Source organism: Aphelocoma coerulescens, chromosome 3 (genome assembly GCF_041296385.1).
Source record: "Aphelocoma coerulescens isolate FSJ_1873_10779 chromosome 3, UR_Acoe_1.0, whole genome shotgun sequence".
Taxonomy (NCBI): Eukaryota; Metazoa; Chordata; class Aves; order Passeriformes; family Corvidae; genus Aphelocoma; species Aphelocoma coerulescens.
In genome coordinates this window covers 125,630,794-125,643,297 of record NC_091016.1, presented here as the reverse complement: position 1 = coordinate 125,643,297, position 12,504 = coordinate 125,630,794, and the positions used below count along the sequence as shown (strand labels likewise).

General features: G+C 59.1%; 1 protein-coding gene across 12 annotated transcripts in view; it reads right to left on the bottom strand.

Annotated features, from left to right (window-relative positions):
- DTNB (dystrobrevin beta) overlaps positions 1–12,504 on the bottom strand; it is a 130,540-nt gene that overhangs the window by 68,690 nt on the left and 49,346 nt on the right. For 9 of the 12 annotated variants that reach the window (XM_069011925.1, XM_069011927.1, XM_069011928.1 and 6 more), the window contains one exon: positions 1,886–1,969. The exons of 2 other annotated variants lie outside the window; for them this stretch is intronic. In XM_069011925.1, coding sequence (XP_068868026.1) covers positions 1,886–1,969 — 84 coding nt within the window. Of the gene's footprint in view, positions 1–1,885; positions 1,970–6,801; positions 7,465–12,504 lie in introns of those variants that run through there. One more of the 12 variants, XM_069011937.1, reaches the window with a different exon arrangement.

The window sequence follows — 12,504 nt, the reverse complement described above, 5'->3', positions numbered from 1 at the left end:
CAAGTGTCAGCAGGACAGGCGAGAGAGAGGCTGATGCATCCTGTAATGGCTTCCCATTAGGCAGGGATGGGTGGGATATTGGGAAGGAATTGTTCCCTGGGAGGGTGGGCAGGCCCTGGCACAGGGTGCCCAGAGCAGCTGGGGCTGCCCCTGGATCCCTGGCAGTGCCCAAGGCCAGGCTGGACATTGGGGCTGGGAGCAGCCTGGGACAGTGGAAGGTGTCCCTGCCCATGGCAGGGGTGGCACTGGATGGGCTTTGAGGTCCCTTCTCACCCAAACCAGTCTGGGATTCTCTAAGTGGACAGGACAGGACAGGATAGGATAGGATAGGATAGGATAGGATAGGATAGGATAGGATAGGATAGGATAGGATAGGATAGGATAGGATAGGATAGGACAGACTGTTCCAGGGACAAAGGCCAGCAGCAGCCACTGGCAATGCCCCAGCTGCCAAACAGACCCTGCAGTGTGAGATTCTGAGGGGTGAAGGGTGAAGACCCAGAGAAGTGACAGAGGAGCACAGATGTCCCCAGCCTCTCGTGCTGCCTTGGAAGACACTCCTGTACCTGAAGAAATGAGGATTTGAGAGATCCCTTCCCTTTGGAACTCCCAGGAACTGCTGTTGCTCTGGCTACAGCACCACGTGACTTCCTTAAAGGCCTGAAAAACTTAGGAACCTTGGCTGCCGTGGATGTTCCGTGGCTGCTGTGAGCTGTGGGGTGTCCCAGGAATGCCTGCCCGTGGCACTCAGAGCTCTGGGCTGGTGACAAGGTGGGCATCAGTCACAGGCTGGACTCCGTGACCTTGGGGGCCTTTTCCAACGCGGGGATTCTGGGATTCTGGGACACACACAGCAGCTCAATGTGTCGTACTCTCTTCGAGATGCTCGGTACACAGCTTGAAGAGAGACTCCTCTGCATCTCCAAATGCAGGGATTGCAGTAATGGAGCGAAAGTGAGAGTCTGAAATTCCCTGGGCTTTAGAGTCTTGTGGAAAACGTTTTGGGCTCTCAGCTGCTGCAGGTGAGAGCAGTGATTCACCGCCGGCCTCTCCCAGGAGATGCCCTTCATCCACGCAGCAGCGGGTACGAATTTCTGCGTGACAGAGTGATGAAACAGGGCTCCAAAAATACTGCCAGAGGGTGAAGGCACGGACAGAGTGAGCCCCACAGAGCCCTCAGGTCCTGACCCCGCCTCTCCCTCCCAGCACAGCCCTGGCTCTGCACAGGCACCACTTAATTGGGCCCTGGAGTGGAACTGGAGCCCCCGGCTGTGTCCTAGGATGGAACGGGAGCGCTGCTCTGGGGGCTCCGGGTGGAAATTCCCCTGCACAGACAGAGCCATGAAATATAAGTGTGCACAAAGAGCAACCCCGAGATAAAAGGAATTGATTCTTCAAAGCATTACTGCTGTTTTTTGGGAAGGGCAGAGCCAGAAACGGCTGCGTGGGGCAGGTCATGGTGGAGGGGCTGGAAGAGCTGGATCCAGGAACAGAGGCAGGGCCAGGATGGGGCTGGGGCTGCGTTTGGGGTGGGGAGGGAAAGGCAGGGAGGAGAAAGAAGAACAGGGATGAGTTACAGGACAGAGCTGGGCATGAGCTGCCTGGGAAAGAAATTCACGGGAAAGTTTCCTACTGGTGAAAGATGAGAGTCCGGGATGGTCAGGGAGAGAAAAGTTAATGGATTAACCCACTTGGAATGATAAACAGGGTTTGTGTGAGGGGTTCTCTGACAGCGGGAGTGCGCGGGGTGGGACGGAGATTTCGGGGCACACCGACGCCGTTCCCTCCCTCTGCCCACGGTGCGAGGGGCACTCGGTGTCCCCGGCGGGGGGGGGTCTGTCCCCACAGCCCGGGGTGTCCCCGGAGCCCGGCTGTCGGCACTGACCGTGCCCCGCTCCGCAGGTGCCTCACAAAGGTGGCAATCAGGGCGTGCTCGTCGCGGGCGGGGTCGGGGCTGCTGCGCTGGCACCTGGGGCGGGAGGGAGAGCAAACAAAAACAACATAAATACGGGCAGGGATGAGCGACGGACACGGAACCAACGGGGACGAAGCAAAAGCAGCAGGAGGGACGGGAAAAGATGTAAATGGGTTTCCATGAGTCACAGGGCGAGGAGACTTCTGCTGTTGGGGGGCAAACACAGTGAGAGGGACACTGGGGGACATCCAGCACTGGCACAGCTGCCCAGGGAGGCTTGGAGTCCCCAAACCTGGAGGTGTCCCAGGAAGGCCTGGAGGTGGCACTCAGTGCCCTGGGCTGGGGACAAGGTGGGGATGGGGCACAGCTTGGGCTGGATGACCTTGGAGGATTTTTCCAACCTCAGGGATTCTGGAATTCTGTAAATATTCAACGAAGGCAGCTGTGGAGCCTCTTGGAATTCCCAGTAGGATCCATGGTCTTTAAGGAAGAGACTCCTGAGCATGGTTGCAGCCAGCGTGGCTGGGCACAGGAGAATCCAACCCCAGCAGCATTCCCTGTTCTCAGAATCCCAGAATCCAGGCCCATTTAGGATGGAAAAGCCCTCCCAGACCATCGAATCCCAGCTGTGCCCGATCCCCACCTTGTCCCCAGCCCAGAGCACTGAGTGCCACCTCCAGCCCTTCCTTGGACACCTCCAGGGATGGGCACTCCAAACCTCCCTGGGCAGCCCCTGCCAAGGCCTGACAATTCTTTCTATGAACAACCCAAACAAACAGCCCCAAAGCCCAAACCACAACCAAAGCAGGAGGGAAGTGATGACATCTGACAGACGAGGGGTTGGTCACCAGTGCTGCCTCTGCCACGGACCCAGCACTTGATGGATGTTTTTGTTTGGTTTGAGGACTCATGAAAATAAAGCTGCTGCAGTTTGGAGAATTTCTATGAACAGAGATCGATTGCAAGAAATATTTGTCAGAACTAATATAGAACCAGAACTAAATAAGTAATAAATAACTGTTTTTCTGTGTTATCCTGTTGGCAGGTGCTGCTCTCTGCAGCAGGATCTCAGGGAATGGAGCAAAACCCCAGGAAAATGCAGCAAAATGGTTCTTTTTTTAGCCCAGACACTGCACACAAAGGCACATCCTTCCCTTCTCCAGCAAAGGGAGACACGGCCGCTCTGCCCCGCTGGACTCTCGGATCCGGGGGGTGGTTCCAGCAGGGTCTATCCCCCAGGGAATGGGGCACAGGCACAGGGGGCCTCTCCCCGTGGAGATGAAGGTCCTGAGCAGCGTGGGATCAAACCATCACCCGGGCAGCGGCTCCTGGGCAGGTGCCACCGTCCTTGTAGCACAATTCCATCGTCATTCCTGCCGGGTATTCCAGCCGCTCCTTCCCTCCCTCACCTGCAGTCAGCTCCTCCCCCCCACACGCCCAGGAAGTTTTCCCTCCAGGAGCTTCTACGAACAGGGCGTTTGTTGCTCTCCCCGGGAAGAGAAGCCCCCTTTTCTCACACACAAACACTTTTCTCCTCAGCTGCGTGCAGGGACAGCCGGGGGCAGAGCCAGACCTTGTGACAAAGAGGTAAAAAGGAATTACCCAGGTGGAGCCCCCCGGGGAAGGAGCAGCCTGTGGAACGAGGGGTTTGTGCTGGGGAGACTGAACACTCGCCTCCACCCCGAGGAATCTTTAGGCAAATGCTGAAAAGCTGCATTTTTGGTGTGTTTGGAGCTGTGGCCACAACAGATTCCCAGACCTTTCCCATTCTAACCCACTCCAAGGGCTCATTAAAAGCCCATCAGAAATGAAGGGCAACAGCTGCGGCAACGAGCAGCGTTCCTGGGCTTGGGAAGGGAAATCAGAGCTACACTGAATTAACGTGAGGCTGGACACTGTTCCCAGCCCGGATCTGCTCTCCCCTTCCTGTTTCTCGATGCCTGGGGGTACCCAGCCCCCTCCAGAGCATCCCTCAGCTGCCTCCAAAAATATCAGCAAATTATAGAACAGTCTGCGTCACGAGGGACCTTCAAAACCACCCCCATCCCCCGTGCCCTGGGCAGGGACACCTCCCACTGTCCCAGGCTGCTCCAAGCCCCAATGTCCAGCCTGGCCTTGGGCACTGCCAGGGATCCAGGGACAGCCCCAGCTGCTCTGGGCACCCTGTGCCAGGAATTCCTCCCCAATATCCCGTCCATCCCTGGCAATGGAAGCCATTCCCTGTGTCCTGTCCCTCCAGGCCCTTGTCCCCAGTCCCTCTCCAGCTCTCCCGGAGCCCCTTTGGGCACTGGAAGGGGCTCTCAGGTCCACGTTTCCACGTTCCTGTGATCGGCAGTTCAGTGAAAGCCCTGCGCTCGTGTCCCTGTCCTGGCACCTTCCCAGCTGGAGGAGCCGCTCCGTTTGGGGACAGACGGGGCAGACAGGATGTCCCCTCGGGCAGAGCTGCGTGGCAGTGCCAGCCGCGGCTCACACAAAGCTGGGTGGGTTCTGCTGGCAGCACCTTCAGCTCCCGTTTCCAAGGAGCCGGCTCTGAGTGCACCCAGCTCCCTGGGAAAGCCCGAGGGGGCCGAGGCCGGGCTTAATCCCCCGTCACTCCGTCCCCGGCGTGCCCCGCAGCGTGCGCAGAGCAATTAGTGCTCATTAGCACCTCGGTGGGCAGCCGGGGATGGGGAGAGGGGACAGCCCTGCCGGAAGGGCAGGAAAAGCAATCCCGGACCTGCGGCTTCAACGAGGGTTCCACGTTGGCCTCGGCCAGCGTGGGGAACAGTTCCGTGTGTCCCGGAGCTGCCCCGGCACCGCGCCCTGCAGCATTCCCTGGCACCTTCCCGAGGAGCAGCGGCACCGCGGTGGCACCTGAGCGGCTGCGGGTCCGGCCCGCAGGTACGGAATTACCCACGGGCAGCGGGAGCGCTGAGCCGGGAGCGGGCTGGGCTGGGATCACCGGGGCTGGGATCACCTGGGATCGGCTGGGATCACCGGGGCTGGCATCACCTGGGATCGGCTAGGATCACTGGGGCTGGGATCACCGGGGCTGGGATCGGCTAGGATCACCGGGGCTGGGATCACCTGGGATCGGCTGGGATCACCGGGGCTGGGATCACCTGGGATCGGCTAGGATCACCGGGGCTGGGATCACCGGGGCTGGGATCACCTGGGATCGGCTGGGATCACCGGGGCTGGGATCACCGGGGCTGGGATCACCTGGCATCACCGGGGCTGGGATCACCGGGGCTGGGATCACCTGGGATCGGCTGGGATCACCGGGGCTAGGATCAGCTGGGATCACCGGGCCTGGGCTGGGATCACCGGGCCTGGGCTGAGGATGGGCTGGGCTGGGCATTGCCACCTCCCTGCCTCTCCCCATCACATCCCAAGGGTGACTCCTCCCCTTCCCTCTCCTCACCTCATCCAGGGATCCCTTCAGGCCCTGGGAAGGGCCTGATTTGGAGGCTGCCCTCCGGAGAATCCCAGTCCCCCCGTGTGTCACTGTTCCCCGTGTCAGACACGAACTGAGCAGCGCTGAGCTGGGAACTGATCCCGTGGGATCCCACCTGACACGTGCTCCCTCTGCTAGGAAAATATTGATGTTTTCCTTCCCTGCCTGCGATTTTCCCACTGGTGCTGTGCCCACACAGCAGCAGACTCGCCCGGGCCTCGCAGCGCAATGCAAACACCATCTGGGCCCGTGGCAGCTCCGAGCCGCTCCCTGGGGAATCGCTGCTTCCCCTCCCTCCTTCCCGAGGCCGCCCACCGAGGCAGAGCCGTCCCCTGGCACGGTCTGCTCCCTCTGCTGCTCCCTCTGCTCCCCGCAGCTTTTACTCCCTGCCCTCATGGACTGATTGTTTATTCCGTGCTCGGGAAGCTGGAGGCTCCCACCCCTCGGGCCTTGGGCAGGTCCTTCACCCCCCCACAGAGCCCAGGGAACAGCAATGTCACCCCCTGACCCCACAGGGCCACCCCAAAACCTTCCTTTGTCTTAATAACTAAAGTAGAGTCATGGAATTCCATGGAATTCCAGACTGGTTTGAGTTGGAAGGGACCTCGAAGCCCATCCAGGATCATCAGGGGCAGGGACACCTCCCACTGTCCCAGGCTGCTCCAAGCCCCAATGTCCAGCCTGGCCTTGGGCACTGCCAGGGATCCAGGGGCAGCCCCAGCTGCTCTGGGCACCCTGTGCCAGGGCCTGCCCACCCTCCCAGGGAACAATTCCTTCCCAATATCCCATCCAGCCCTTCCCTCTGGCAGTGGAAGCCATTCCCTGTGTCCTGTCCCTCCAGCCCTTGGCCCCAGTCCCTCTCCAGCTCTCCTGGAGCCCCTTCAGGCCCTGCAAGGGGCTCTGAGCTCTCCCTGGAGCCTTCTCCTCTCCAGGTGAGCACCCCCAGCTCTCCCAGCCTGGCTCCAGAGGCTGAGATGGTCCCAAGGACAGGTCCCCAGCTCCTCCCCCGGGTGAGCTGCTGCTGCAAGTGAATTCCTCATTAAACCCTGGTTTTTGAGGGGTAATTCCCACACTTTCCATATCCCAGCAGCCACCAAACACAAATCCAGGTTACACCAGAGCAATTCAAGAGAGAGCAGGAAATAATGGCAACAACGGTCCCCTGAGGGGAGAGGGAAGAGGTGTGAGGTGGGAAGAGAGAATCGAGGTGGGAGAGTCTTCCCTGAGCTCTGGGACTCTCCTGGTGCTGCTGCCTGGCTCAGTTTTGGGTCTGGGTGCTCAGCCTGGGGCTGGAACAGGCACCCACACGTCTGGGAATGGGGACTGGGAGCTTCACTGGCTCCTGCCCCGAAGTTCACCCACTGAGACTTGGCTCTGCTCCTGTACAAGCAGCTCAATAAATTAGCGGTATTTAAATGGCGCTTTTGGTGTCCTAAATTAATTTCTGTTCTGAAAATCTACCAGGAAAGCCAAGCATGAGACAATTTATTTTAAATCCTGTAATTTACACCAAGAAATCCCTGTAAAATTCTCTTCTGCTGGCTCACACCTTGGGGAATCCTTACAGGCTGCACGGTGCTGCTCTGGCTCCTGGGGAGGGAAAAACTTTGGGAAGAGCTGCCAGGATGGAGCCCAGAGGGGTCCCTGCTTCTGCCGTGCTGCTTTCCCCCCTGAGGGATGCAAAGAGAAGCTGAGGTCACCAAGGACATCACCCTGCTCTGCATGACACGAGGACAGGATCCACCGAGGGATTCAGGAGTAATATGGGAGGCAAGGCCGTGCCTGCTCGGCTCCCACAGCATCGGCCTGAGGGTTCAGGCACAGGGATCACCACATTCCTTGAGATCCCACAGGATCCCAGAACCATTTGGGCTGGAGAAGCCCCCTGAGAGCACCGAGTGCCACCTTTGACCCATCAGCCCCTGTCAGGCAGCCTGGGTAGGGACTCCACACCTCCCTGGGCAGCCCCTTCCATGGCCTCCATCCTGGGAGGGGTCCAGGGAAGGCCTGGACGTGGCACGTGGTGCTCTGGGCTGGGGACGAGGTGGGCATCGGGCACAGCTTGGACTGGATGATCCTGGAGGGCTCTTCCAGCCTCAGGGATCCCGGGATCCTGCAAATGAGTGGGATCCCTTCAGTGGCAGCATTTGGGATAAACTGCAGCAGCAGCAGGGAAAGGGAAAACCCCAGGAGAGGGGCAAGGAGCTGGGCTGAGCTGTGTGAGGGCAGAGTGGGGATGGGGTAGGAGGTGTCCCCAGAGCACCCTCGGCATGCAGCAGAGTGACCCTGTCCCCCAGCAGTGACCTTGTCCCCCAGCGGTGACCCTGTCCCCCAGCAGTGACCCTGTCCCCCAGCAGTGACCTTGTCCCCCAGCAGTGACCTTGCCGTGGCTCTGTCTCTCCTGTCCCCCAGCCGTGCCCCGAGGCTGCCGCAGGGACAGCCTGAGCACGTCCGCATCCCAACCCCAAGATTCCCTCTGTATTTATCCACACATTTTCCCCCTGATCCTGAATTTCTGCCCTGTTGAGAGCGTTCCCCCTGCAGCTGCTTTTGGGCCCTTTTTCCCCCCCTCAGCCCCAGGTTAGGGATGAACACGCGCAGGCACCCAGAGCTCAATTTAAATAACAATAAACGAACCACTCTATTTTGTTTGAAGTCTTGGGATGCCCCACGGAGCCCCCGAGGACCCTCCCCGCTCCTGGCTGCGTCCCTCTGTCACCTGGGAGAGCTGGGACCTCCCCTGTCTCCAGACAAAGAGATTTTTATCCCTTTTCCAAACTAAAGCCAATTCTGGTGCTGGGTAGGTCTGTCCCGGGCGTTATGGGATGCAGGATGACTCACGGCACAAACACGGCCACACCTCTGCACAACCCAGCCAGGGCCTCCTGCACCCAAAAACTCTCCCCCAAAATCCTTTGGGGGCTAAAATTCTGGCTAAACAGGAGCTGGGATCTCCAGAGGTCCCAGAGGTCGAGGAAGCTGAATAGAAGAAGAGGAACGTGCTCCGCCTGTGTCCAAGGAAAACGGCAGTGCCAGGAGTGCCAGCCCCTCTCGGGTGGCACTGGGGCCTGGACACACGGATGTGGGCAAGGGAACAAAGGGGAAAGGCACACTGGGAGCTGTCAGCAGATAAACGGAGCTGCCCAGCAAATCAAACCTACTCTGGGGACAGAACTGACCCCAAGGGACAGCACCAGCGGCGCTGGTGTGGGAATCCCTGCTCAGAGCTGAGGGCGGAGCAAAGTCCTGGGGGTTCCGATGAAACAGCCGGGAGCTGCCCAGCTGTGCCCACATCTGGGCAAGGACAGACCTGCGGGGGGTCAGTGGTGCTGGACACGGCAGAGCTACACAGGGACCAACAAAACAAAGGCAGGACTGGGAGGAGCAGAGAATCAGGGACCTCGGGAGCACGAGACTGAAAATAATCCCAGTCAGGGTTAATGGAAATGAAATCTCTGCAAAAAGGCAGCTTTGGGACATTGTCCAGGCAGGTGACATCATGTCCCTTCAACTCCAGCTCTTGAGCTGCACATAATTGGGATTTTAGGCTGCAAGAACACGTTTCGCCCCAGCCAACACAACGTGCCCGGTTTCCAGGCTGCTCAGCAATCAGGAGAAGGAATGCAGGGTTTTGTTTTGCCAGAGGCAGCACTCGGTGACAGCTTTTATGGGCTTGGTGCTGAACAGGAACTCCGGTTAGAGACCCTTCCCAGCCCCAGGGAACTGAACCCACACTGCTGGAGGCTGCCCCAGGCACAGGGGAGGAAACAGGCCCTGCTGGGCTGTCCCAGAGGGGACACGGGGATCAGCTCTGCTCTGTCACCCCAAACAGGACACTTGTCCCTGGGACTGAGCGGGGACATTGCTGCAGCTGAGGAGGACTCAGCTCTGCTGTCGATGCAGGGTGGTTGGGATGGGGTCAGCCCACACCTTTATGGGGCCCACAGGGGCGAAAGAGACTACAAACCTTTCTAGGGAAAACCGTGGGATGATCCATGGACTTACGGGCTGGGTTGAGTTGGATGGGACCCTAAAACCCATCCAGTGCCACCCCTGCCATGGGCAGGGACACCTCCCACTGTCCCAGGCTGCTCCAAGCCCCAGTGTCCAGCCTGGCCTTGGGCACTGCCAGGGATCCAGGGGCAGCCACAGCTGCTCTGGGCACCCTGTGCCAGGGCCTGCCCACCCTCCCAGGGAACAATTCCTGCCCCATCCAGCCTCTGGCACTGGGAAGCCATTCCCTGTGTCCTGTCCCTCCAGCCCTTGTCCCCAGTCCCTCCCCAGCTCTCCTGGAGCCCCTTTAGGCCCTGCAAGGAGCTCTGAGCTCTCCCTGGAGCCTCTGAGCAGAACTGAAACACACCAAGTTAATTCTCTCCTGGAGGTAAAAGCTGCTCCGTGAGCACGGACTGAGCACGGCCGAGGGAACAAACAAAGTCTGGGGGTGCTCAGGGGGAAGGACTCGTCATTAACCTGACTGGGGCCAGAACAGAGTTACTGAAAGAGGAGCAGAGCACAGTGACAACGACAGGAGGGAAAAGATCCATTCCTGGAGCGATTCAAAGTAAATCAACTGAACCAAATGACATTGAATGGGCTTGGCCTGGTCTTGCAGAGGAGACAGAATCATCTCCTTTGTTCAGAAGGGCTCCTTGTAAAGATCAGGGAAATGCTGGGGTTTGCTGCAGTTGGGTCACCACAACCCCCTGGAGTGCTCCAGGCTGGGATAGAGGGGCTGGAAAGCTGGAAAAGGCCCTGGGGGTGCTGGGAAAGGGGCTCAGCCTGGAGCAAAGGAGGCTCCGGGGGGACCTTGTGGCTCTGCACAAGTCCCTGACAGGAGGGGGCAGCCGGGGGGGTCGGGCTCTGCTCCCAGGGAACAGGGACAGGAGGAGAGGGAACGGCCTCAGGCTGGGCCAGGGCAGGCTCAGGGTGGACAGCAGCAGGAATTTCTGCATGGAAAGGGTGCTCAGGCCTTGGCAGGGGCTGCCCAGGGAGGTTTGGAGAGCCCATCCCTGGAGGTGTCCCAGGAAGGGCTGGAGGTGGCACTCAGTGCTCTGGGCTGGGGACAAGGTGGGGACTGGACAGAAGTTGGACTCGATGGGCTGGGAGGGCTTTTCCAGCCCCAGTGATCCCAGGATTCTGGGATCACAGCTACCAAACCCCAGCAGGGCTGCACTGGAATGTCCCCTCTGCCAACACTCAGAGCTCCCCCCTGCTCCACCTGCCCCCTGCTCCGAGCCTCTCCTGGTGAATGTGCCAGAGAATCCATCGGCCTTCGGGAGTGGAAGCCTCCCCTGATGCGAGGACTGGGATGTCTCCCCCCCAGCTGGGGTGGCTGGGGCTCCACTGCTGCTCCCAACTCGGCTCCTGCAGGGAAACCTTTCCCTGACCCCGTTCTGTCTGCAGCGCTCTGGGGTGGGCACGGAGCTCCTGCCTCGTGCAGAGCGCAGCCACCGCAGCTCGGAGCCCCTCTGGATGTTCTCCCCCTGGAAGCTGAGAGTGGGGAGGCTGGAAATGATGGAGGCTCCTACGAGACTCTGAACAGGAACACTGAGAAGGGCTCCTTTGCTTTGCTTGTTGTTTGCTTTTTAGGTCACAAGAAAAAGTGAATTCAGGCATTAAAATCCTGTTCTTTCAGCTCAGGCTTGTTCCTCCAAAAAAAGCAGTTGTCAAAGGGAGGTTATTTCCATGTTTTTAACAGCAGGGAATCACACAAAGGGGTTTCTGTGCTGCCCTGCTGGTGAATGGCTGCGTTCAGTGTGTCCCAGGAGCAGCTGGGACTGCCCTGTCCTGAGGCTCCTGGGGCAAGGAATGGGTGAAACCACCCAGAAATGGGAATCCCAGACTGCTCTGGGTTGGGAGAGACCTCAAAGCCCATCCAGTGCCACCCCTGCCATGGGCAGGGACACCTCCCACTGTCCCAGGCTGCTCCCAGCCCCAATGTCCAGCCTGGCCTTGGGCACTGCCAGGGATCCAGGGGCAGCCCCAGCTGCTCTGGGCACCCTGTGCCAGGGCCTGCCCACCCTCCCAGGGAACAATTCCTTCCCAAGATCCCATCCAGCCCTGCCCTCTGGCACTGGGAAGCCATTCCCTGTGTCCTGTCCCTCCAGCCCTTGTCCCCAGTCCCTCTCCAGCTCTCCTGGAGCCCCTTTAGGCCCTGCAAGGGGCTCTGAGCTCTCCTTGGATCCTTCTCTTCTCCAGGTGAGCACCCCCAGCTCTCCCAGCCTGGCTGCAGAGCAGAGGGGCAGAATCCCCCTCCCTGCTGGTCTCAGCCTTTCTCCCCAGGCCCAGCCTGGGCTGAGCTCTGCCCACTCCAGCCCATGCCCAGGGCTCTCCGAGCTGTGCAGGGATCAGTTCTGTGCTACCTCCACCTGCCCAGGCCCTCTCCAGCCCCACATCTCCAGGGAACCCCCTGCACCTCCCAGCAGCGCCTGCTGCACTTGGCCCACTGCAGGAGCAGTTCCCTTTCCCAAGCAATTCCCTTGGAGGTGTCCATTTACCCAACCTTCCAAAAGCGCCCTCGAACAAACTGATCCAGATTTGCTCCGTATTTCGGGGAAAGAAAGGAAATCCCCTTGGATGAGTGTCCTGGTGGGAACTGGAGTCTCACAGCATGAAGGAGGAACATCTGGTGGAGGTACAAACAATCAAAATGCTCTTCAGAATGGAAGGGATTCAGGCAGGACTCGGCCTTTGGCTCCCACTGTAAATCACAGAAATCCAAGAGATTTCTGGGAACCTCTGCTGTGCTTTGCTGATGCCCTTTCAGTGTTTTCAGCACTGAGGCCACTCAGGGATGAGTTGAGCCCAACCCTTCCAGCCCTCACGGTGAATTCTGTGTCCCCACACAGGCAAAACCACAACTTCTCACATTTTCATCCATCATTTCTTACGGTATAGAAAATATATGATAACTGTAGGAACAAATCTGGCTTTCGAGCAGAAGCCAGGGGAGAAGTGGCCATTTTGAGCAGCTCCAGACACTGAAGTGCAGCTCCCAAGCCCCCCCTGCTCTCCAGAACGGCCCCTCCAGCTGCAATTCCAGCTGCCAGGATGTGCCAGAGCCTCCAGCACGGGAAATGAACCCCTTCATTTCAGTCAGTGATGAGCCCCTGCAGCAGGGACTGACCTGGGGCAGGAGAAGCTGCAATAAATC